Raw genomic sequence first — 27,468 nt, 5'->3', positions numbered from 1 at the left:
TACCTGAAAGGAGGTTGTAGCCAGGTGGGAGTTGGTTTCTTCTCCCAGGTAACCTGTGACAGAACAAGAGGACACAGTCTCAAGCTGTGCCAGGGGAAGTTTAGGCTCAAGGTGAGAAGAAAGTTCTTCACAGAGAGAGTTGTTAACCATTGGAATGTGCTGCCCAGGGGGGTGGTGGAGTCACTGTCCTTGGAGGTGTTCAAAAAAGGATTGGATGTGGCACTGGGAGCCATGGTTTAGTTGTCATGAGGTGTTAGGTATTAGGTTGGACTTGATGATCTCCGAGGTCTTTTCCAACCTTATTGATTCTATGATTCTATCTCCTTGCAGTTTAAGTTTCTTAGGAAAAAAGTAATGAAAAGGCACTTTGAAGTATTAAATGATTCAAATTTCCTCTGGGAAAATATTTATATGTAATTTATATAGGCAAGGATAGGCTTTCTCTTTGGTTTATGAATCATTCTCTGTATTTAATAGAAAAATTATAATCTCGCTGGAGTCTTCTGTGGAATAGTCTGGAAAACCAAAAGGAGGATAGTAATTTTCTATTAAGGTACTTGACATTTTTAGAGAAATGTTACATAAATCAACTTGGATCACTGTGGAATTCTGTAGGCTATTTTGTGTCTCTGAAAATACCTATATATCTTATCAATAAGAAAGATACTTCTCCCGCTCTTGCAATGTGCCTGTCCTGTAAGCAGCATCAGAATGTTGATTTCAGTCTAAATTTCACCTGCTCTCCTAGGTGGTCTACGAAGAGAAGCAATGGCCTCTGAAATCTGGAGAAGCTAAATAACCCAGGCACTTCTGTGCTTAGAGCTCCATATACAGCTACAACCTCAGGCCCTAGAGACAGGTTGCAGTTCTATAGCTTAGGATTCATCTTTCTAGGGCAGACACCATAGCCTTGGATCACCTCTAGGTGTTCTGTAGTGCTTTGAAAATGTATTAATTTATTTTGTTCTTAAGGGTATATATTTGTTTGGTTTTAATTTGTTGTTGTTATGGGCTATTTATTTATTTATTTAAGGGGGTGGAAATAATGTGCTGGGTGCATTGTTGTTTGTGTGGTTGAAAGTGGAGAGTATGTGTTCCATTCCTGAAGAGCATGGTATGAGGAAGTGTGGAAATTTGTCTCAGAATATGAAGGCTGGTTTGGTGGTGTTTCAGGACTGTGGATGTTAGAGAAATGCCCAGTGACAGCACAAGAGGCAATGGTGCAAGTTAAGGCATAGGAAGTTTCACATAAATGTGAGGAAAATCTTTTCCCCTGTGAGGGTGACAGAGCACTGGAACAGGCTGCCCAGGGTGGTTATGGAATCTCCCTCTTTGGAGATATTCAAAACCCTTCTGGATGTGTTCCTATGTGACCTGGTATAGGTGATCCTGCTCTAGCAGGAAGGGTGGACTTTATGAGCTTTTGCGGTGCCTTCCAGCCCCTAACATTCTATGATTCTGTGAAAGACATTTTCTGCAGTGAGTGATCTCCCTGATTGATGGTCAGCTGTTCTCTTGGAGAGGGCCAGTAGAGGGATCAAAACCAGACTGAGAAGCAACATGGATAATTAGAGATCCAGTGCTCTGCCTCTCTGCCTGATTCTTTTGTTCATTAATGGAAAAGTTCCACCTGTGATAAGTCTGACAATAGGCACTGACTTTAAGGACATGACTGAAGTCAAGAGCCTGGTCACTGGCTTTTTTTTATAAGAAGAGAGGACAGAGTAGAGCCTCTGGAAAGCAGAATGTCTTAATTAAGAACTATATCAAAAACTTCATATTTTTATGTATTTGTGCTACTTGTAATGAAACCCATGCTATGTGAAATAAATATTCTAGCTCCATTTTAATTAAAACTATGCTGTGTTTAATGGGAATGTTTGGTTTTGTCTTTTTTTTCTTTTGTCCCCTGCAGCTGTGACTCTGAAAATAGGTATCTTGGAAATCCACTTAGGGGAACGTGTTACTGTGAGTACTTGTATTTTTCATGTTCAGTACTTAAATGCTGTTTACATATTATGTAATAATTTAATTTCCTTGGGGGTGGGGGGGGAAGAAATAGTTTTCATGAGGTTTTCTGAAGTTGATATTTTGGTTGAAAAAAATAAAATGTACCACTGAGAGCCTCTCCATTTGTCCACGAGAATGCAAATTGAAGTCTACCAGAAGTTATGCCTAGATGAGAGAGTAGAGTAGAATAGAATAGAATAGAGGGACTGACCAAGCCACTGGGTTATCCTCTATCTCAACATAAGGAGTATGTAGCTGTGTCACTGTTTAAAAGGCAGAATTTGTGGTGGGGAAATGCAAACAGGCTAAACAGCACTATTTCCTGGGGATGGTCTGAATGGTCTAGCCAGTCTGCATCCCAGGGATGTGATACACAGCTGCTCTCCAGAGTATCATAAAATGTTACTGTGTGTTGTCTCTGTGTTCTTGTTGTTGTAAAAAAGGTGCCTCTGGCAAATCTACTTTAGAGCCGTATGTTTCTGATAGTCACAGTGAAAGACTTGAAGGATGGGAATGCTTATTGTGCATGTGAAAGAAATCCCTTAGTGAGCTGTGACAATTTTGCTGCGCTGATATCTATGGTAAACAGTAATTTTAATCATCATAAAAATGTATGGGATGATGGAGAGCACTGTTTTAACTTCTGTGGCTTTTGCACATACCTGCTTGATGTCAGATAACTGGATCCATTTGCCTACTGTTTACTAACATCATCCCTACCTAAACTGAAATTTACATGAAGACATGTCTCTGATTATATTTATAGCATCCATTTGGATCTTTGGCCTTAGTTTTTAGCACTTTATTTTAGAATGTACATAAAATCTTTGGTTTAAGGCATCATTTGCCTAAGAAGTGAACATTTATTTTCCTTACTAATTTTTTTTCCCCCACCTTAAGTGGTTTGTGTCTGCAAGGTATCTTTTAGAGAACCAAATAGACACACACTGTATTACTGATGGTGACATACCCATAAGCCTAAAATGTTTATTCCTCTTGATAGATATTAATATGGCAGGGGTTGGTTTATTGTTGGTTTGGGGTTTTTTTTGGGAGGGGGGTGGTTGTTTTGGGTGGTTGCTGGGGTTTTCTTGTGTTTGTTTTTCCTCACAGACAAGTTAATTTCAAATGTAATACTTTAAACTGGAAGATGATATTAAAATATGGTATTTTAAAGATACTATTGACACTGACAGTTTATATAAAATAGATCAAGCTGAAAAATACAGCTTATAACTGTGTTCTAAATATGCCATTGGTTAGTAAGTGCAATTCCATTTGCTCCTTCTTGCCTAAGAATGTCTGTCTGTATTTCAAAACAAAACCTGCAGTATTTAGAAGAATGAATGTTTATCTCTGTGAATTTTATGAATTGTGTTGATTTAAAGCCAGATAATGAGTACATGAGAAATTCATACCACTAAGAGAGTGCTATACAGGTTATTTTGGATATGTGTATCAGCATTTGTTTTGTCCTTTAAAAGTAAACATTATTAAATTGAAGAGATGAAGAAGAAATGACAGTAATGAGATTTGTAGACCTCAGGCACCTGCATGAAAAACCTTATTTTTTTTCCTATCATGTTGCTGGTTGGGTCTATAAATCATGTTGGAGGCAAATTGTACTGTATTCAAGATACTCTTTCACCTTTAACTCACTACTATTATTTATCTTCTGTCAGATTCAAAATATTTTAAAGATCTTGTTGTTCTGGAATGAGAAATATTCTTTTAATAGTTTCAGTTTAAAGCATTCTATTTGGGTGATTTTCAGAGCTATTTTATCTGGAGGTAATGAGGAACTTGTGCTAATTTAAAATAATGGAGTTCTGTATTTCTTGTATTTAGTGGCTGATGCATCATAATGGGAAAGGATTTGTTAATTTGCTGATAACTGAATGACCTAAGATTTCAATGACAGTTGCTTATCAGCACCATCCATTACCTGCTAAATCATGCCCTAACGTAAGAGAATGGCTTGTGTTGGAAGGGACCTCTAGAAGTCATCTAGTCCAATTCCCCTGTGGTAAGCAGGGACGTAGTATCCTGAAATCTTAGCATGTTTTGGGTTGGAAGGGACCTCCAAAGGTCATCTAGTCCAACCCCCCTGCAGTGAGCAGGGATGACATCCACTAGATCAAGTTGCCTAGAGCCTCGTCAAGCCTGACTTTAAATATCTCAAGGGATGGGGCCTAAACTATCTCCCTGTGCAACCTGTTCCAGTTTTCCCCCACCCTCATGGTGCAGAACTTGTTCCTGACATCTGATCTAAATCTACTCTTCTCTAATTTAAACCCTCGTCCCTCATCCTGTTGCTAGAGGCTTTTGTAATCAGTTTCTCTCCAGCCTCCTTGGAGGCCCCCTTCAGGTACTGGGGGCTGGATCCCTCAAGAGATGCTCCAATTTCTTATCTATGCAAGTATTTAAAAATATGAATTTAACATGGGATTTAATTTGTTTAAGGAAACATTTCACTGTTATGCAAGAAAAGATTTGAATGACATTTTTCTGTGCTTATTTCACTACTCTGTGAGAAACTTTCTCTTTAGACACTGACATTGCTGCTTCACTTCTCCTTTAAGTGAAGAATATTCTTCCATTTTACCCCACAAGGAATAGTTATTGCTCAGGAGGGAGGAAAATACTGAGGAAAACCAAATTATATATACTTATGAGTAACATAAGGGTATGAGAAATAAAAATGTAGGCACATTTGTTTCTAGCACTTAGAATTAGTGTATGGTACGAAACTGGGAATGCAGCTAATAATTTGCTGTATGGTAGGGGCCTTTCTCATAGGCTTGAGTTTAGCCATCTTCAAAATGAACAGTTTTGTGTGTTCAAATTTTCTCTTTGTAAAAAATTTATTTCATTTGTGTAAATACTGCCTTAAATAGGAATACTCTTCTAAGCTAAACCCATAGAATTCAATCCTGAATGTTAGCTTTTGTGTGATATTCAATGACCTCAATTTGTGTTTAACAGCAGGGTGTGGATTGAGAATGCTTTTCGCCTTAGAGGAGCTTTCTGCAACTTGGGGTATTGTGAACACCCCTTGCCCTATAAACATTCATCTGTTCCCATCTCTTGCTCTCTGTTAGCTTTACCGAGTTGTTGCCTACTTCTATCCTCCCTCTTGTCAATCCTCAAGCCTAGGAAGAGGGAACAGATGGATGCTGATGTAGGCACTGGTATTAACATCGAAAAACTGTTCAAGATAGTAAGTCAATGCTAACTTTGTAGTGTTAGCCAGTGGGATATCATGGAACGTTTTAGTTTGTTCCTTGTTGCCTTTAGTTGTGATGTAGGAGAGTGAGCAAAATATATACATGGACCATGCTGTGATTTGAGAAGTTATCTGAGCACAAAAGAGAACACAGGAAACCTCCAGATAGATCTAACTTGATGGGAAAGAATGAGATTTATATCAGAAGTAACATGCTGATACAGGCAGGGACTTAATCTATATACAGATGCTATGCCAAAAGGATAAACACAGATAGCAACAAAGCCATCAAATTATAGAGATAATGGCAGCAGTTTGTTACCCATCAGACTTCATTCTAATGTGGTGTTTGAGAACATGGCAGCACTGGGCATGAGCAGTTCCTTTAAATTATCGAACCCTAGTAACCACAGAGTAGGAAATGCATGATAGACAGAGCATGCACTAGTGTATTATCCAGACTGTATAAAACCTTGCCCAGTGCTACCATTAAAACTAACTTCATTCTTCTTTTCCATCATGAACTAAAAAAACACAAGAGAACGAGTTTCTCTGAGAGCAGGAGGATGAGAACATGCCTCACAGATACAAAAATCAGGAAAATGTTAACTGTGTAAGAATTCATGACCAGGTGCATGACGGTCTATCTATTCTAGTACCCTGTTGTCAGCAGTGCCTGAATATGCATGCCAGGCAAAGAGGACAGCAAATGGACAAGCATGCAGTGATATTTCTCTCTTGACATCCAACAATTTGCATCTCAGAAGCTTTGCAAGAGGAAGCATTTCTTGAGTTGGAAGTGTTCAATGTGCCACTGTTGAGGCACATCAGAGGAAATCTCATCAATAATTTCTTTCACCAGATAAAGAGTGTGAATACAAAAGAAAGCCTCATGAACGTGAAAGCCATAATTTTGTTTGTGTAAGCATTCTTGTAGGTTGAGAACAAGTCTGCTGCTGGATGGTGTCTGTATTTCTGGTAGGGAGGCTCTGTATCTCTAGGCCTTTCTGGTAGAAGCCAAACTTTCTGTGAATGATTCATTCCATGTTAATGAATTCTGAGTGGAGGCCAGAGATGGGTGTGCAGCTGACTTCTGCATGTACACAAACCATAAATATCATATTTGGTCGTGATGCTTTCGTATTTGCTGTTACTGTATATCAGCCAGCATGATACACACTGGTGGCACCTAGATTGAAAGGGATGCATCCAAATTGCTGGATTAGTTCTTTGCACAGCAGCATTAGAAATACATTGCTGTTGCAATCAGCACTCCTGGGTGCAAAGGAACATGCAGCACAACCAGATGGTTTTAGACTGATTGGGAGGAATCACTGGGACAAGTGCCACTTCTGTGATTCTGACCTGGGTTGTATACAGAAACCAAAGCTTTACATAATAAATGGAGAAATAGTTAAAATCGTGTCCTAGAGAAAATGAGACTTTCAATTTACAATTCATGATAGGCTAGTATACAGAGGGTGAGTTACAGGCTTGCTCTCCCTTGTGTTGAGATGATGTGATGCTATTCCTTCATAATCCTTTTCAGATACTCCTATTTCTAAGGACAAAAACTTTCCAAAACATCTCTTTTATGTGCTGTACAGTGCGTAAGGAAGTTCCAATGCTGTGCTTCAAAGAAGAAATAGAACTGATAGATTCTAATATTACTACAACCAGAAGCATAAAAGCTTACAAAAAAATCAGTACTGTGAGTGTAAATCATAATGATTGCCTGCACAGATGAGCTGAGCACCAGGGGAGGTTTAGGCTTGAGGTGAGGAGAAAGTTCTTCACTGAGAGAGTTGTTAGCCATTGGAATGTGCTGCCCAGGGAGGTGGTGGAGTCACCGTCCCTGGAGGTGTTCAAGAGGAGATTGGATGTGGCACTTGGTGCCATGGTCTAGTCATGAGGTCTGTGGTGACAGGTTGGACTTGATGATCTTTGAGGTCTCTTCCAACCTTGGTGATTCTGTGATACTGTGAGTTGCCTATTCCACCAAGAGAATTCCTAGCTAAGACCAGTCTAGTAGTGAGCTGAGAAACTGTAGCTGAATTGTAGTGGGTTTACTCACATTAGTTTTATTCCTTTTTACCCTTGAAAAGAATGTTGAGAAGCATTTTTAAATTATTTCTGGATACTGCCATCAACAATGAAAGAGGAAGGGGACAAGTAGCTTCTTCATTTGGGTCTGCAGATGGATTGCCCTTTTAAAATGGGCAGCACTAGTGGCTTGTAGGGCAGCACACTCTAGAGTATGAAACTTTCATACATTTGAGAAGATTTTCTCAGCAATGTACAGCAAAAGTGTACTTACAGTGCAATATAATTGCAATTAATTAACCATTTTCTTTAACCTGGTGCTTATCTTTTGGCTGGAGGGACAGTTTCATGGGTACGAGACTCTCCGTGAAGTCCAAAATGGAGTTTACCGTGCTACAGAGCACACACACTTCTAAATTTGTTAGAGATTACAGTGTGACCTTTGAGGAGGATTAGAGGACCCGGGGATTAGTAGAGGTCAGGAGGGATGGGTTGTTTGCAAAGAGAATTAAAACAGGGAGGGACTGCACGATTCGTAGCTTTTTTTGTGGAACTAAAGCCTACTTGTTGATAATTTATTCTCCATCTTGATGAGAATATATGCTTCTGATGGGATATTGGGTGGATCTGCAGCCTTTAAAAAAAGAGGAAGCACAAATATGTTCCCTTAAAAGAAGCTGGGAAAAAAGTACACATTTTATTTTAACTTTTTTCCTAGGCTCAGTATGTTTCTTGCCACAGCTCTTTCTAATCTTTCTCTCAGCTCAGTGTTTAATGAAATACTGTTTTTACACGGCTCCACATATGGGCTCAGCAGCCACTAATTCAGGTGTACTTATAGGATGAAACATGCTAAAAAACAAGAGTGTAGGCCCATCAGCAGAAGCCTTAGGGTCAGGCGTACCACGCAGCTTTGTTTTGTCAGCAAACTTGCTGAGGGGGCACTCAATCCCACTGTTCATGTGGTTGACAAAGATGTTGAATATTGATAGATTGGTTTGTAAATTGACTTTGGATAAATTTTGTTAGCAAGCTGTGTTTGGTTGGTTGGTTGTTTTCCTACTTAAAGTACACTGCAGGAAAAAAAAAAAAATCTATGATCATGTATGAGATACTAAATATCATGTAACAATGTTTTGGGGGGTGATCTGAGTATCTGATTTATGGCTTTACCATGCCAAACACAGAGCCATGACATCATTAGAGCTCATAACACTGTTGCTTGTTTTCTTGGTATCCATACAGAAAGGGTAGTAATAAGCACATCACTAGTATGCCAGCAGCTCTAGAAGATGATAAGGCTACTTCCATGTTCACAATTGGTGAGGGTGCATGAAACATATATTCAATGAAAACTCTCTGGATAATATCTGATACCTGTGCAGGGAGCAGAGGAGGAAGGAAGAATTTTTTGCTTCTGGCTGCTTGTGTGGATTCTAGCTGCACTGGCTCCATTACTGCTGACACCCTAGGACTTCTAGGGCAAAAGGAGTCCTTACCAGTTCTTACTTTACATTTTGATTGTAATTTAAAACTCTGAAATTATGTTTTTATGCAATGTGTATGCAGTGCCTGAAACAAAACCAAACACTTGTTTCTTGGATCCCATTTATTTAAAGCTCATCTGACTTGATAAATGTAAGAAAAGAAGTCTTAATTAGGGGGGTGTTTTTTTGTTATTTGGTTGAGGGTTTTTTGTTTCTTTTGTTTTGTTTGTTTGTTTTCATTTGCAATAGTAGTAACTATAAAGAAGTTTTAGTAGAGCACAGATTATTAAAAGTAGATAATGTTTGACAACATGCTACTTTAATGACTTCTTGGAAACATCAACTCAGTACTGTCTCTGCAGAGCAAAAGGGTCAGCTAATACATCCTTGTATATTGTGAAAATGGATTTTTGACTTAATCTGACCTGTTGATGTGGTCCAATAGTTCATCTCACCTAATATTTCCTTATTTGAGCTTTTTCTCCCTTTTTTTTTTACTGGGCTTGTTCATATGCAAAGTTCTGATATAAGCCAATTTTCAGTAACAGTTATTCTATTACAAGTATTATAATGTCATTAAAAGGGGAATTAAAACCTGGCTCTGGTTTCAGTTTGCGTGTTGCATGCTGGGATCTACCGTAAATCACTTCTTGGGCTGCTCCAGCCCTGCTGCTTGGAAATGTTTTCTGAGAATAGAATCTGTTTGTGCTTCCTTTTCTGTCACATTGCCCAGCTTTTGTTTCCCATGTAGCATACCACTACTGAAGAATTTTTTTGCCCCCAGACTCCAAGCAGTAATTTTAGCAGCATTTAACTGAAATCCCATTCTAAGGCGTGCCTCTCTTCAGTTCTGGGGGTACTGCATACAATGGCACGCCAACCAAGAGACTATCCAGAGGCCAAAGTGATGTTGGCTTCCCTAATATTTCTTATAATTTCTTGAGATATTATTTTCTTTCTTTTTGTTTTTTCATAAAGTAAAGTTTTTCCTTTTACAGCAAAAGACCATAGTTAGAGGATGGTTGCGTGCTAGTCAAGCAGTACAAATATGGTCTAATAGCTGTTGAAACACATAATGCAACCTGTCAGCATGAAGATGCAGTGTGATTTGTGTTTTTAAGACCTCTGAGTGTGTGTAGGCAAATGCAGATGCATTCAGGGACTTAGAGCATGACATCTTTTATTAAGCAAATTATTAAAAAGTAATGATAAAATAAAACATGTGCCAGAGGTGGCCGTAAAGCACTAGGTGGCAGGCTTGCTATACTTGGAGAAAAATTAAGCTCAAGAGCATTCCAAGGAGAGTGTTTTAGAAGATAAATAGCAAGTAGCACTTTTAATAAAACTGTTAGCAGAGATTTTCCAGATATTTAGAAATTATGTTGAAACTTAAAGGGCATAAACAAGAAATGTTAGCTGTTTGAAAAGATGTTTGTTTTAGTGGAGTTCTGAGCGAGATGCCAGCAGTTAGAGGCTTGGTTGCTGATTCGTACAATTCATGTTTCCTTTTGGGACAGCATTAATTTACACTAAATACATACTGTAATTGTAAAACTGTCATGCTTGACGTAAAATATTAAGTGCCACCAATTAGATCGTGCACTGATTGACTTTGGTACAGACTGAAACAGGTTTTTATTATTTATAAACAAGATAACAATGGTGACTCACATTATCTTTCGAATTATGGGCTAACACAAATGAATTCCATTTTAAAAGAAATCTGCTTAGTGTTTAAAGAGTCTGGTGGAACAGATTATTATTTAAATCAGATAATTCTGTGATAGTCTGAGCAAAGATTAGTTTCAGTGAACCTACCACCTCAAAATACAGGGAGCAGCAGTCAGTCTTTGCCATGAGCTAAAATAACCACACAAACCAACTGTTGCCATCCAGAGAATTAAAACAATAACCACCCCAAGAGCCTGAAGCTCCTACTAAAGTATTATGATCTCACCTCAGGCTCTGTGTACTCATTGCCAAATGCTGTGTTGGCTTACACGCTTCTCTGGACAGGCTAAAGAGATAGTTTTGCTGCCAGTCATTTTCACAGAATCACAGAATGTTAGGGGTTGCTCAAAATGTCATCCAGTCCAATCACTCTGCCAGAGCAGGACCACCTAGAGCAGGTCATACAGGAATGCACCCAGACACGTTTTAAATGTCTCTAGAGAAGGAGACTTCACAAATCTGGGCAGGCTGTTCAAGTCTTCTGTCACTATCAAAGTGAATGCTTTTCCTTATGTTCACATGGGAACTCCTATGCTGCAGTTTGCACTTGTTGCCCCTTCTCCTATCATGGGATGTCACTGAGAGGAGCCTGGCTCCTGGCTCCATCCTCCCGGCACAGCCCTTCACATATTTATGAATGTGAATGAGGTCAGCCCTCAGACTCCTGCAAACTAAAGAGCCCCAGCTCCCTCAGCTATTCCTCTTAAGGGAGATGTTCCACTGCCTTCAGCATCTTTGCAGATCTGCACTGGACTTTTGCAAGCAATTCCTTGAGGCCCTTCTTGAATTTAGGGGCCCAGAAGTGGACACAATATTCCAGATGTAGCCTTACTAGGGCAAAGTAGAGTGGGAGGAGAATCTCTCTCCACCTACGAACCGCACCCTTTCTAATCCACCCCAGGATGCCATTTGCCCCCTTGGCCACAAAGGCACATTGCTAGCTAAAGGTCATCCACTTGCTGACAGTGCACTCTGTTTCATCATCCAGGTCATTGATGAAGACTATGGGATACACCTTCTTCCCCACCTGCCTGAAGATCAGTCGTAGGTAGTAGTCTGACAGCCACACCAGGCTGGGGAGTTTCCTACTGATTTTTTTGTTTTGTGCTCCAGGAAGACTTTGGACTTCCTTATGCTGAGGGTGATCCTGGCATGTTGGGCCCTCTGTTTCCTCTAGAAGCCAGTCTCCAATAACTGCAAGGTTGTGGAAGAGGTTGTTATATGGCTGGAAGGCCTATCTGACCGTGGTGAGACTTCTGATATAGGCTGCTTATGATCCACATCCCTGCAAGTTGTAAGAAGCAAACAGAATAGGAAAGGATCCATCTGACATTGAAGGGAAGACCTTTGGGATAGTTTTACAGTTGCATTGTTTCCTGTGCCAACTTCCCAGGGAAGAGGGAGAATTCTTGATCAGTAAGTCTTAAGGAAAGGTCTGTAGTGAAATCTTGAACCTATTGAACAAGACCATCTCTCTTAATTCACTAAGTGGCTTATGATTTGTGGGAGAATTTGTGTTGGTTCCTTTGACTAGGAGTTGTTGGACAAACTAGAATGTCAGCTGGGTGTTTTTCTCCACTGGCAAACATGGAGCACTTAATGACAGTTTAGCCTAATTCCAGTTGCAGATAAACACCTAATGCAACTGTTTTGTTATCATAAGCTGTCTTGGGTCCTGAACCATGCAATCATGGCACACCTTCTTCTAGAAGCCAAGAGAGCAGTCAGTAATGTTTTCAGCTTTAGAAACAGCAGAGTATTTGGGTGAGGAGTTCTGTAGGATCATCTAAATAAATCAAGGCTCATTTCTTTTTTTCTAGGTGATGACAAAACCTTGTGTTAAGTAAACTTTAAGAAAACTAATATTGAGTTAGATGTGGGCATTGTCAAGTTCAGCTTTCTGACTCACTAACTCTGCTCAGTTTCAGCACATTGTAAAGTAACCTACAAGTCCTTGATACTAATTGATTGTCACTTTTTCTTAGCTTGAATCATGAATATTGTTTTAAAATACATTCCAGAAATATAAACCACTGACAGCAAAGTGTAATTTGCTAGTCAGTTGATATAAAGGGTAAGGCTGACATGAAATGGAAGAGCAAACTGTGTGAGGTCAAAAACCAGCAGTATGCATTAGTAAAACAGATACAATAGCAAACAAGACACTAAGGAGACTTGAAAAATGTATCTGTCAAAGAGTAGAAGATACACTGGTAGAGAAGTTATCTATATGCATTTGATTTGTCTTTTTATGCTGTGGGTAAATAAATAGGCTTTGATGTGCCACCCCTTAAGGAAATGCCATGGACAGCAGAGTAATTTTATAAAAATGACAAGCTATGCAAAAATATGGGCATAAAAATCTCAAGAGGGGGAAAAATACCACATTTTTCTCATCAATTAAATAAGAATTTTAGAATTCTACACTTGCTGAGTATTAATAGGGACCACTTCTGCACAGGTTTGTGAAAAATATGACTGGTGAAATTTTAAGGTGTTAGAGCCTTTCATGGCATTAGGAATGGCTAATAAAGGAGGAGGTGAAGATAGGTCATTATTAGAAAGCACAGTAGACTGAACAGTAGAAAGAGGAAAATGAAATTAATCAGTAGACGGAGAGAAATGAAATTTATCTTGGGAAGATCATGTTCAGCTACATCATGCAGATATTTCACTTCATGTTCATTGGCAAGGATTGGCCACCATAGAATAGAATAGAATAGAATAGACCAGGTTGGAAGAGACCTTCAAGATCACCGTGTCCAACCCATCATCCAACACCATCTAATCAACTAAACCATGGCACCAAGCACCCTATCAAGACTCCTTCTAAACACCTCCAGTGATGGTAAATCCACCACCTCCCTGGCCAACCCATTCTAATGGGCAATCACTTTGTCTATGAAGAATTTCTTCCTAACATCCCATCTAAACCTCCCCTGGTGCAGCTTGAGACTGTGTCCTCTTGTTCTGGTGCTGGTTGCCTGGAATATACAGTCTATGAAGGTCAGTTCTAGATGGTATGAACAATCAGTGCTTTTCAAATACCAACCCCAAACTGTCAGTATTCACTACAGTTGGCTGCTTGGGATTTGGTTGTGGTGTTTATTTTGTTGGTTGGTTGGTTGGTTGGGTTTGTTTGTTTTTCATATGATAATTAATTTCCTAGAAAATCTGCATCATAAAAATTGTACTTGATATTTAGGAAAAAATTGTTCTGTATTAAGCTAATTATCTGGAAAACAAAAATCCCAAACCAGAACAGAATCACCAAAACACACACACACACACAAACAATAGAAGAGGAAGAGGTTTATATTGTGTGCATTTCAGTTAGCAGTACTTTTCTTCCATGGCCAGAAAAGTCATGAATTAGTGAAAGCACAGCTGTATCTAGTTCCTGGTTTACTGAAACAGTAATGCTAGGAAAACAGAATATTTCTTTTAATGTCTGGCAGCAGTTTGAGGTGGAAATTGAGTTTTCCAAGTCACTTTCAGAAAGGAGTGAGCAAGCCCTGCCATGGTAGCCAATGTTCCCTGTCTCAGGGAATGTTTAAATATCCTCTGAAGAGTGGGTGACTGTGTTGGGGGTGAGAAAAAGAGCCTTTTGGGCTCCATTTTTTCTTCATCTCTTATTTCTGTTTGCTTAGGTTAACCAAATTTTTTTTATTTGATGTGTTTAGCTGCTAGCTCTGCAATCTAAATTTGCAGGAAGTGGGGAGAAAAATATAGGTTTATTTTTTCTTGTTTGTCACTCTGTACTTGATAGGAAGGATTGAAGTGTTTTGTCCCAGCTGTTTCAGGGGCTTTGTGGGCTGGACTAAGCAGTATTAGGCCTGTGTAATCTCATTTGTAAATGTTTGGAACTTTAGTCTTCCATCAGTGTTTTTGCTGAATTTGCACTCAATTCCTAATGTGAGCAACAAGCAATGAGAATGCTGTTATTTAAATTAACAGGTTTCTTCTTCCTGGGGAAGAAAACATCCTGAGGGTGGTTATTGGCACCAAATTCGACCTGGTGATGCAGGCAGATGTGACAGAGGAGGTGAAAAAATATTCTTTTTTTTTAGGCCAATGGCATCCTAGCCTGGATCAGGAACAGTGTGGCCAGCAGGAGGAGGAAAGTCATTCTGCCCCTGTACTCAGCACTGCCACACCTTGAGTCCTGTGTCCAGTTCTGGGCCCCTCAGTTTAGGAAAGATGTTGACTTGCTGGAAGGTGTCCAGAGAAGGGCAACAAAGCTGGGGAGGGGTTTGGGGCACAAGCCCTGTGAAGAGTTGAGTTGGGAGGGAGCTGGGATTGCTTAGCCTGGAGAAGAGGAGGCTCAGGGGAGACCTTCTTGCTCTCTACAATTACCTGAAGGGAGGTTGTAGCTGGGTGCGGGTTAGTCTCTTCTCCCAGGCAACCAGCACCAGAACAAGAAGACACAGTCTCAAGTTGTGCCAGGGGAGCTTTGAGCTAGATGTTAAGAAGAAGTTGTTCCCAGAAAGAGAGATTGGCCATTGAAATGTGCTGCCCAGGGAGGTGGTGGAGTCACCATCACTGGAAGGGTTTCAAAAGAGTCTGGATGAGGCACTTTGTGCTATGGTTTAGTTGATTAGATGGTGTTGGCTGATAGGTTGGACTTGATGGTCTCGGAGGTGTTTTCCAACCTGGTTAATTCTATTCTACTTTAAATATACCTAATGTGTTTTAAATGAAAAGATGCTTGTGTTAGAAACCTTCCTTTCAGAAGCATTTCTACTGTCCATTGTGTGATTGTGGTGATAGAACACGCTACATTTTTTACAACCCAAGTACCTGTTGCAGTTCATGACTTCAAAAATAGAGGAGACTCCACAGTGCAGTAGACAACATGCGTAATTTCTTTCCAACTTTAAATGCAGTTTTACTGAAAATATTCTCTATTTATTTGCTGTAAGTGATTTTAGTTCTCAGAACAAACATGTTAAAATTGTTTGAGAAACAACAAAGAGTATCAGGAAAGTTGGAACATCTCAACTTCAATTTACATTGTGTATTTTGTACGAATCACGTGGAGGCGAGCGACGTGGGGTAAGCTATGACATTTGGTCTGTAGATTTAAGGTTTCTTAAGCAAAGTTCAACTAAATAATGAGAAAAATGAAAGGAGGAGACTTTTGAAAATGTTGAGATATTACAGGAGCAGCTACTTATCTGGGTATTTTCATAGCCAGTTTGCAAAGTGCATGTTTAGTGTCCTTGTAAGGCCTGATCTGCCAGATGTTGCTTCTTTAATTGCTGAGATCTGTGTTGAATTATTTGGGAACCAGGATGAAAAAAAATCTCCTGATTATCCACATAGATGTTGCTGTGTGAATATTTTGAATTTGTATGAAAATTGGAGCATGAAAACATAAGCAATTTAAAAAGTATTTATACTTCTGCCACGACCATGTTATGAACATTGATCTGTTTTAGAACTGAATTCCTTGATTTCTAAAAGGAAACACAGTACCTTATTTGCAGGAATTTTACATTAATATGAATATTCTAAGATGAAGATTTAAATAACATTAGAATTTGACTGCTTTCATTAACTATATGACAAGAAGCATCCCTCTTTGGCAGCAGCACATGAGCTCAAACTATAATTTAATGTTGTTTCTCGGATGTGCCATTCCAGTTGTCAGAACAAGCAGAATAGAGATCTCTTCAGTGTGTATAAATTGTATAACTAAAGAAAAAACCTAGAATCAGGGAAATGACTCTTGAAGCCAGTGTATTGCAAAATGGCATTGCATGTTAGACTTGCAATATTAATGTGAGCGTGTCTCAGTTTAAGGAGCGAGGCAAACTCTCTAACTCTTCCCAAAGTAGTTAAAGAAAAACTCAGACATCACAGAAGTATTAAGGTTGGAAAAGACCCTCAGGATCACCACCTCCAACTCACAACCCTACTCTACAAGGTTCACCCCTAAACCATATCCCCAAGCACCACATCCAGACCACCTTTACAAACATTCAGGGTTGGTGACTCAACCACCTCCCTGGGCAGCTCATTCCAATGCCTGATCACTCTTGCTGGGGGAAAAAAGAGTCTTCACAGGACTGGATAGGATAGGATAGGATAGAATAGACCTTTGAGATCATCAAGTCCAACCTATCATCCAACACCATCTAATCAACTGAACCATGGCACCAAGCGCCCCATCCTGTCTCTTCCTAAACACCTCCAGTGATGGTGACTCCACCACCTCCCTGGCCAGCACATTCCAATGGGCAATCTCTCTTGCTATGAATTACAGAATATTATTGGAAGGTTAAATGGAAGTGCAATCACACAGCACTTACAGGATAGCCACAAGGGATCAGGCCCAGCCAGCATGGATTTAGGAAGGGCAGGTCCTGCCTGACCAACCTGATCTTCTATGATCAGGTGACCCGCCTGGTGGATGTGGGGAGGCCTGTGGATATATTCTACTTGGACTTCAGCAAGGCCTTTGACACTGTCCCCCACAGCAAACTCCTGACCAGGCTATCAGCCCATGGCTTGGACAGGAGCACACTGTGATGGGTTAGGAACTGGCTGGAGGGCCAAGCCCAGAGAGTGGTGGTGAATGGTGCCACATCCAGCTGGCAGCCAGTCACCAGTGGTGTGCCCCAAGGATCAGTGCTGTGCTCTTTAACATCTTTATTGATGATCTGGATGAGGGCATTGAGTCCATCATCAGTAAATTTGCTGATGACACCAATCTGTGGGCAGGAGTTGATCTGCTGGAGGGTGGAGAGGCTCTGCAGAGGGACCTTGACAGGCTGGACAGATGGGCAGAATCCAGCAGCATGAGATTGAACACATCCAAGTGCCGGGTTCTGCACATTGGCCACAACAACCCCATGCAGTGCTACAGGCTGGGGTCAGAGTGGCTGGAGAGCGGCCAGGCAGAGAGGGGCCTGGGGGTACTGGTCAATGGTAGGCTGAACATGAGCCAGCAGTGTGCCCAGGTGGCCAAGCGGACCAATGGCATGGAGGTTTAGGCTGGATGTTAGGAAGAAGTTCTACACAGAGAGAGTGATTGCCCATTGGAATGGGCTGCCTGGGGAAGTGGTGGAGTCACCATCACTGGAGGTGTTCAGGAGGAGACTTGACATGGTGCTTGGTTGCATGGTTTAGTTGATTAGGTGGGTTGGGTGATAGGTTGGACGTGATGATCTTGAAGGTCTCTTCCAACCTCTTCCATTTCATTCCATTCCAAACATACAATATACTCCATACAAAATACTCCAGTGACAGACAGAGTGAATTTCATGTCACCTAACTAACTTTTTAAAAGTAGCCTTAATTAACATTCATTTTTGATAGTCAATAGAGAGAACCCAGGGTTACTCTTCTGACCTCTCTGCATATTTGTCTTAGAAAAAGATCAATAATCTTCAGAAAGTTTTAGTCAATACAGAGTAAGCCCAGACTATTAGAAACATTGAGCTGAATAGATTTTTTTCTGTCTTTTTGTGAGCTTATTTTTTTAAATACAGTACAAGAAAAAATGAATTCTTATTGCTGACTCTTAAAAAAAAACAAACCACACTAAACCACTTTGAACTTCTGTGAAATTTATTCTCGAATGCTCTTTCTTTACATTTAAAAAGAGGCATATAAATAGTTAGTGCTGGAGTATTTTGAGGCTCATTCTCTTCTCATTGCATTTAGCAAAAATGCAAGCATTGTTAGTCCATAGCAAAGACTTAACAGTAAATGACTTTTTGTTTTGTCACAATGGACAAGTAATGTGGGACACCAACATATTTCAACGTAACAATGAAAATGAGGCATTGGATGACTGTTAGATACAGATGATAGAGGGATGAATCAAGCAGCTGCTCTGAAAGTTCAAAATAATTATCCTGACTGAAAATAGGCCTCGTGGTAACCCCCTAACTTTGATGTAAAACAAGCAGAATTTATTTTGGTCACAAATGAATAAGATTCATGACATTTGGAAATGGAGCTGGGTTTCGCAAGCAACATTTTTGCTGATGGAGAGGAACATGAATAAGGCTATTCTCAAAAACTCTTATTGGAATTGGAGAACAATTGCTAGAAAGAACCCGAGAGGGACGAACTGCCTGTGCAATGAAGAGGTGAGAGTATGAATTTTAGAGTCAGCATGAATAGAGAATCCCCTAAATAGAAAAATGTGGGAAGACTGGCTGTGATAGGGCTGACGTTGCAATCATGAGGGAGGTTTCTACTCTAACTTTAAAAGTGATTCCAAGAAGTAAAAATAGAGTAACACTATTAAATGAGGTTTCTATTCACAAAATCAGTTAGTGCAGTTCAGTAATAAAAAATTATGATGAAAATGTACCAACTCAGGCATGTAATTGTCTCTTTACCTTTTGGTGTAATGAAGGTCTTGAAGTAATGTTACTGGTGGAAGTGAACGGTTGACAAATAATTTCTTAACGGTAGTTTTAAAGGTTTTTATGAATGCATACGTGGTTGTGCCAGCCATTTATTCTGTGAATGAAGAAGCTTTTCATCTTTTTGTTAGCCATCCTTTGCTATTACACACGTTAATTTTCTGGTTTATGGCTTTACTCTTCCTTCAGATTTAGTGATTATCTGTCCATTGTCATTTCACGTTTGCCATAAGAATTCCCTTAATTAAGTACATGATGATACCTTTTGATGTCCATTGCCAGAGTTGTCAGCATCATTTATTATTCTTAGATCTCAGGCAGAAAAAAAACCCAAAACAACACTTTAGTCACTGATCCTCACCCAGCATTTATAAAATGTGGTAATTAGGGTGTAGGTGGGAATGAGGCTGTTGTGAGTGGGAGTCTGGTTGCCTGCTCTGTTTGTATGGCAGTCTGACATACATTGGAGTACTTTTGGCATAGAACTTTTGCTAAACTTTAAAGCCAAAATCCTAGATAAATTTCTCAGAAGGTCTGCATATGTAGGAAAATCTTTTGCCATGGTGTTTAGTTTTAGAAATGTGTTTTAGAAAACTAGGTGACAGGAGCCACGGGACAATGGCCAGTGACCAAAGTTATAAAACCCATGTATGCATCCAGTTCTGTATGGTCTTAGTCCTTTTCTAAGAGCTCAGGTTCAGTTTTGCATCTGTTGAGAGATGCAGTGAGCTGAGGTGACTCTGCTGGAAAGAACTAGGGAAAGGAGGAAGCCAGCCCAAAAGGTGCTGTGGGTTAGTTGTTTGGGTGGTGTTTGATTGGTTGATGGGTTGGACGCGGTGATCTTGAAGGTCTCTTCCAACCTGGTTTATTCTATGTATTCTATGAAAGTGGGTGTCTAGAAATTTCTTCAGCCTGACTCTCACATAATAAAACCCCTTCATTGGAAGAAGAATTAAGGTGGCTGGCACCTTCGTTTCTGATTTTCTTTTTTTATTAGGGCATGATTGCACAATTTTAAATAACATGTCTACATAGTATTTCCCAGGGAACTTTCCTCTGCATTGCACAGAATGAATTTGCTTGTGGGGGATGAGTCAGTGATCATGTAATGGAATGATGAATGCATGTTCCTTTCCTGTTTTGTTGTAAAAGGGGAAAAAAATTACAATGACTGATGGAGGAATCTGCAAATTCAGAGTGATCGTATGTAGTGTTATGTAATTCAGAACATGACCAAAAAAATCCAACTGTAGGTATTTCAGATTGGCTACTCATGATTAATGGATGTTTTTGTCCTTGGTTATTGTTTCATTTCCTGTTCTATAAAATAGGACTAATGTCGGCTCATCTCACGGTAATGTTTTAACAAATTCATTAACTTTTCTGAGGAACTTAGAAAATGATCGTGATGAATACTATAGAAAGCTACATTAGAAATTAATTCTGTCTTTAGAAAAGGGTTTGTGTAATATGCAGTAAATGAGGCATGGGCTCAACATGAGTACTGAACATAGAACAAAGTGTTGAATAGCTGCCTATTAAGTGAGCGTTCACCCAAAAGTAATGCACAGGCACCCTTGATCGTAGCGGTTTATTTTACACTCCTGATAGTCCCTTTTAACATATCTTTTTGTGTGTATGACTTTATCAGTAATTTATGCTAAACATACTCAATTTGGGGAAAAAAAAATATTAAAAAGAATTACCAATATGTGTATATAATGTATACAATCCATAATGTATTATTATGGATTTCATATATCTGTATTTAATTCTCTACATGGTATAATGCATATAAACGTTCCGGTTATACTTGCAGAGTTGTAGTGAAGCTGAGAACTACTGAAGTAGAATTTCAAATCAAGATTTCTCTCTGGCCTTTACTCTTTTGGGGACATTCTGACATTTTAAAAACCACAAAGTTTTCCCTCAAATTGAAGTCTTGACTTTGGGAATAGATCTGTTCCTTGTTGGATCTGAATATAAAACTCCCATATTAAGCCATATTAACCATGTTAAAAGCCATGGGCCTTCATCAGAGAGAGAGAGAGAACAGTTTCTTGAAAATTAACAGCAATTCTGGGATTAGATTGCTAGGAATTTTATTTTCCTCATTTAATTAAATGGCTTTCTACACCTAATTATTGTTGTGTTCTCACACGCAGTCATTACTGACATTTTGAATTGATTTTAATTCTTCTTTTGACTACGAAAGCAGTCAAGGGCCTTGAAAAAAATAAATAAAATCAAAATAGAGATGTGAAGAGACTCAGTAACTGTAAGTCCTTGTTATATTTGACCGTTGATGATGTCAGGATGGTATTGTGGTCTTATCTCCCAGTGTTCTTTTTCTACTTTATTCAATGACTTTTAATATAAAACGAAGCAACATGCCTGGAAACAGAAATTAGACTGTAGGAATCCCCTCTCCCTCCCTGCTGACTGCCAGTGCCATTTGACTTCCTCTGGTCTCCTTCTCTCTGTGAAAATTGAAACTTTTTTTCACTGCTGCTGTGAATCCTTCTGCTGCTTCTCCCTTGCCTACGCTAATGTGATGGGACATAGACTCTGCTAGGGAAAAAAAGGAGGAGTTGGGATTAATGTTATGAGAAAGAAGGCAACCTACAAGATGCTTTCCTGGTGAGAGCACTGAAGAGGAGGCTGTGCCACGTTGAGGTGGTGGCTGAAGTTTGTGCTGAACTCTGTGGTAGCTGTGCTTAGGATGCGCCAGGCAGACTGACGGAGAAACTTTGGCTTCAAAATATCCAGCTTGTGGATTCTAAATGCTGTGTATGGTGGGGAATTAAGATCTGGGCTGTGGGCTCTGAGTCTGTGTAGGAGATTTCTGCATCCTCAAGAACATTTCCTGTGAAACTTTAGACATAAAAATTCAGGGAATTTATAGGTTCTGGCTGTTTAAATTCTGTCTGGCTGCCACTTGATTCACCTGTATTTTATATCAGGTGAAGGTCTGGGATGTGTTTCTGAGCCAAAAAGACATTTTACAGCCATTTGTAGCAGCACATAGGAAGGGATGTTGTAATGAGATAATGGTTTTGTCTCTTTCCTTTCCTCATTGATGTAGGGCATCTCTGAATATCATTAAAAAAAAATAAAATATATATTTTCAGTGGGAAAATGTAAACATGGAGGATATTGATGGCATGGGGAAAAAATAAACCATACTGGGTATTAAGATTTTACACAACTCAGATCCACAAATAAGATGAACTGCTGCCTTCTATATATTTCCAAAAGATAAGGGATATGTAGAAGAGGAAGTAAATGTCTTAAAAAAAAGGTGTATTTCAGGTAAATTATTTTTCAGCTTACTTTTTTAAAACACAACAAAACAAAGTAGCCCTGATTCTGGAAGTCATTAACACCATGAGTACTGTGTCCAGTTCTGGGGCCCTCAGTTTAGGAAAGATGGTGAGTTGTTGGAACATGTCCAGAGAAGGGCAACAAAGCTGGGGAGGGGTTTGGAGCACAGCTGAGGGAGCTGGGGTTGCTTAGCCTGGAGAAGAGGAGGCTCAGGGGAGACCTTGCTGTCTACATCTCCCTGAAGGGAGGTTGTAGCCAGGTGGACGTTGGTCTCTTCTCCCAGGCAACCAGCACCAGAACAAGAGGACACAGTCTCAAGCTGTGCCAGGGGAGGTTTAGACTGGATGTTAGGAAGAAATTCTTCATAGAGAGAGTGGTTGCCCATTGGAATGGGCTTCTGAGGAGGTGGTGGAGTCGCCATCATTGGAGGTGTTTAGGAGGAGACTTGATGGGGTCCTTGGTTGCATGGTTTAGTTGATTAGATGGTGTTGGGTGATGGGTTGGACACAATGATCTTAAAGGTTTCTTCCTACCTGGTTCTATTCTATTCTAAACACTTTTTATATATTTGTGTTGAGAGTACATCAGAAGTACTTAGGGAGAATCAAGCATTTTCCTCGGTAATCCACAAAAATAATTCTATACATTTGTATATTTACTTTTTGGATGTTAATAGCCTTTTAATAGCATTTTCCTTGCTATCTCTTAGGGAAGCATTGCTTAAATTTGTTTATCTTGGGAGTTCACCAGGTTGTGAAAAGGGTTTTGAAGTGCTATTTCTCTAGATCAGACAAATGAAAATGATAAGATTATTTTTATCAAGGTGCTGCTCATCTGGCAGTTTGGTATGTTTAACATTTGTTATCGGTGTTTTCATTCTCATCCCATGCTACAATATAAATGCAATGAAATTTTTTTACTTTCTGCTTGTATGTGATCCAAATTTCTTTCCTAATTGAGGCAATCTGTTCTCTGTGTGGCTTTGTAAACAGAAACACTTAAGGAGAGTCTCATATGTTTACGTAAAGGGTAAAAATACTTCTGGTGCCTTTTTAAAGGTTTAAGGCAGAAAAAAATACAAAAGGAATAAAATCTCAGCCTTCTTAATATTCCTGATTGGAAAGATACCCAACAATATATATCAACAGACTCTACTGAATGTGCTTTTAAATAGCTATTTCAACATTTATCACGTTAGTATTGGTGGGTGAGAAGCTCAACATGAGCCAGCAGTGTGCACTTGCAGCCCAGAAAGCCAACCACATCCTGGGCTGTATCAAGAGAAGTATAGCCAGCACGTCGAGGGAGGTGATTCTTACCTGGAGAACTGTGTCCAGTTCTGGAGCCCCTATTATAGGAAGGATCTGGATGTGCTGGAACATGTCCAGAGAAGGGCCATGAGGATAATTAGAGAGCCGGAGCTCCTCTCCTATGAGGACAGACTGCAGGAGTTGGGGGTTGTTCAGTCTGGAGAAGAGAAGGCTCTGAGACCTAATTGTGGCCTTCCAGTATCTGATGGGGGCCTACAAGAAAGCTGGGGAGGGACTTTTTAGGGTGTCAGTGAGTGATAGGACTAGAGGGAATGGAAAATAAGCTAGAAATGGGTAGATTCAGATTAGATGTTAGGAAGAAGTTCTTTCCCTGAGGGTGGTGAGACACTGGAACAGGTTGCCCAGGGAGGTGGTGGAAGCCTCATCCCTGGAGGTTTTTAAGACTGGGCTGGATGTGGCTGTGAGCAACCTGCTCTAGTGTGAGGTGTCCTTGCCCATGGCTCTTTGAGGTCCCTTCCAATCCTAACAATTCTATGATTCTATGATCTATTATACATTTGGCTATTTCTACATTTAACTATTCAGAACAGGTCATACTCCTAATGCACAATTTTGTTTTGTGTCTATATCCAGGCTAAGCTGTCTAGGTTGACTGGCACTACAGAATTGAGAAATATGATGTGTTGTACTGTCGTAAATGCTTAGTTTGTTTATATGCACTTATGATGTATTGGCATAGATGGTGTTTTAGGGTTATGCTCAGGAAGAGCTTGGCAGTAGGAAAGGAAGCTGCCTGCTGCAGTCTGCAGAAGATGAAGCCTTCTGGAGGAGAGGGAAGTGATATTTTTCCTGAGAGCTGCTGAGTACATGTTGGGGAAGTCTCCTGTGGTATGGCCTGAAACATGGGAGAAAGGAAGGAAGGAGAGGCAGACAGTGGCAGTAGGCAATAGATGGAGGAGACACTTCACAATCTCATTTAAATTCTACTTCCACTTTGAATTTCCATTACATTTGTTTTATTCATTTACATTCTAATAAAAGCAAGCTCCAGAGCATTCCAGAGATTTAGGATGTTCTGTGTCCTGACTATGCAAACTGGGAAGCAGCATTTGCTCAGCATCAGGTCTTTCATTTCCACTGTTGAATCATATAACTGCACCAGCAGTGCTCTCTGCTTCCTTCAAGTCATACACATTCTAGGTATTTTCCTTGAATTAGAATTGTCTGTGAAGTAATACCTGTTTTCTATTTTGCAGTCTCCACTCTTGTGGTCAAGTCAGGGATTTAGTGGTTTGTCCTTCTCAAATGCAGGTCTCTGTGGAATAAAAAGTCATAATTTGTGTTTGTTAGTGCTCAAATACCACAGTAGCACAATATCATTAAGGTTGGAAGAGACCTCAAAGATCATCGAGTCCAACCTGTCTCCACAGACCTCATGACTAGACCATGGCACCAAGTGCCACGTCCAATCCCCTCTTGAACACCTCCAGGGATGGTGACTCCACCACCTCCCTGGGCAGCCTTTGGAATAGTTTAGTGAAGATCTTCTCTTCCCATTTTGTATGACTGTCTTGGTCTAACTTAAAGGTCCTATGGACCTTTGAAGAATGCCAAGGTGAATACCATGTGTTTGCTCTCAGAACTCTTCTTGAATATCACAAACTGTGTTGTTTAAGGCTCTTGGAGTACTACAGAGGGGCTAATGGCTACAGTGCAGGATATATAACTATCTTTGATACTGCTAATGGCGTAGCTAATTAATTATCCATTAACTAATGGAATAACTACTTAACAAATTAATAACACCATAAAATACTTTTGGATATCTTGAGCATAAAGAGTGCTACACTTAGTGTTTACTTCATCTTACTGTTTTTCATGGTTTACTGTTTTAACTGTAGTGTAAATCAAAATGGAAGTATTTTTCTGGTTTGTTACAGGTGGTAGAGTTATGAGGAACTGTATAGTTTAACATCTTTTACCAATGTAAGACTTCAGCAAGTAAAACACAAATTAGTAAAGAGAAGAAAACAGCAGTCCATTCACTACCTGATACCCTAAAAACTCCCTTCCCTGCTCTCCTGTAGGCCCCCTTCAGATACTGGAAGGCCACAATAAGGTCTGCTCAGAGCCTTTTTATCTCCAGACTGAATAACCCAAACTCTCTTAGCCGGTCTTCTTAGGAGAGGTGCTCCAGCCCTAATGAGATCTGACCTACATCTCCCTGGTGGTTTTTGGCTAACTCTCTGCATCTCTGAGACAGCACAATCTGGGCTTAGAAGATGACTATGGTGTTTTAAAATATAATTTTCCATATCTTGTGAGCATATCAACAGTATCGTGTGCAGAAGGTCTGCTTGCACTGCTTCTTGCATGTTCACAGCCTCTGTAGTACAGACTATCTGTAGGAGTGCATGCTGTAGTGCTAGCACACCCTACACCTACTAGAACTCTCTTTGCAAAGAGTCATGCTAAAGCCGTCATTTGTATTTTGTGGAACCCCAAGTTGACCAGATCAGGAGATTTAGCCCATCTATAATTTTATTTCTCACCTTTAGGTCTTGCTGCTCATGGTTATTAAAGAGTTTATTAATCCCTTTAACAGAGGTCAATCTCTAATGGCCATTTTTGCTGTCCTGCTGCCTTTCAATATGTCTTGGTGCAATGTAACCTTACTGTCAAATATGTAGATATGGCACACTGTTACTAATAGTGTCAATGAGACTTTATTAATTAGATTTGCCTAGTTTTAGAAGTGTAGACTAGTATTAATAAATAAATGGGGCCTTTTAATATTTATTCATCTTTTGCCTTTGTAAGCTTGCAAAAACCTGATCAAAACTCGTTATCTAGGACATCTCGATCAATTTAGTCTAATTTGAATAATGAAACTGTGATGGCAAATAATAAAGTGGACTTTTCAGCTTCAATGGTCATGGTGATTCCTTTCATATATCTCCTTTATTTTCTTCCCATACTCAGTGTAAAAGAAACCCCAACAAACTCTTTTCTTTAACTATTAGGACAATGCAGTGGGCTTCATTGCTCAGTAAGCCTGTTTTTTTCCCTCCTTCTATGTCAGGCTTCCCATGGGATGCAGTAGAGTTGTTGTTTTTTTTCAGATGATGTGTTTCTGCAGAAAAGGTGATTGTCAGCAGTAAGCAAACTACTGAGTCCAACAAAAAGCTGACACAGCTTTTTCCTGCTTTGACTTTATCTATCTTTCCCTCTCTATGTATTTACAGATTTTGGCTTTATGATCACATATTTTTTGTTTATAACCCACTGCTTGTGTGGTATTGGTGACTAGTAGAATATCATCAAGAAAGGGATCAAAATAGGGCTTCAAAACTGTTCACTGGGGTGTAGCATCAAAGATGACTTACATGTAGCCATATTTGAACGTGCACAAAATAATTGTATCATGTATGTTTACAAGATACCTCCTTATTTCCTGTGACAGAGGTTAGAAGCAGACACTCTGATCACTGTAAAACCATAGTGGTCAAAGAGAAGGTTTATTCTGTTGAATCTGAAGGTATCTGCCCCTGTCACAGCCCATATATGATTTATCTATCACACTCAATTCTGGTTCACAACTGACTGTTACACAAGGATTATTAATCTGATACAGCAGTTTACATTGCTGTGGGCTCTACTGATCCTTGACTATCTGACTGCACTAAGCACTGCCTGCTAGGACTCTGTGTGACACCCTCTGTTAAGTGTAGCAACAGTCATCCCTGGTGACTGCTGCTTTTTCTTGCATTATGGAGTTGCTGAAAACCTGCTTCACCCTGACAAATCCACCTTCACCTTGCATAAAGTGTTCCTTTTCAGACATTCCTGGTGCTGTGACCCAACTATGGGTTAATCTCATTCCTCCAGCTTTAGAAACTCAATGGGATGGCTCAAAACTTATGTCTTTGGACTTGTCCCAGTCGTTTTATGCTTCTGCCTGGAAGGTTAAACATGGTTTGGGGCATCTGAAG

At 39.8% G+C, this 27,468-nt stretch overlaps 1 protein-coding gene across 1 annotated transcript in view; it reads left to right on the top strand.

Moving 5' to 3' along the window:
• Positions 1-27,468, top strand: part of ATRNL1 (attractin like 1) — a 570,802-nt gene that overhangs the window by 198,587 nt on the left and 344,747 nt on the right. Inside the window, exon 21 of the mRNA XM_009905632.2 lies at positions 1,916-1,968. Coding sequence (XP_009903934.2) covers positions 1,916-1,968 — 53 coding nt within the window. The remainder of the gene's footprint in view (positions 1-1,915; positions 1,969-27,468) is intronic.

The sequence above is a fragment of the Dryobates pubescens genome, chromosome 8 (genome assembly GCF_014839835.1).
Source record: "Dryobates pubescens isolate bDryPub1 chromosome 8, bDryPub1.pri, whole genome shotgun sequence".
NCBI classification, from domain to species: domain Eukaryota; kingdom Metazoa; phylum Chordata; class Aves; order Piciformes; family Picidae; genus Dryobates; species Dryobates pubescens.
The sequence above is the reverse complement of the archived record's forward strand: the minus strand, read 5'-3'. Positions and strand labels throughout refer to the sequence as shown.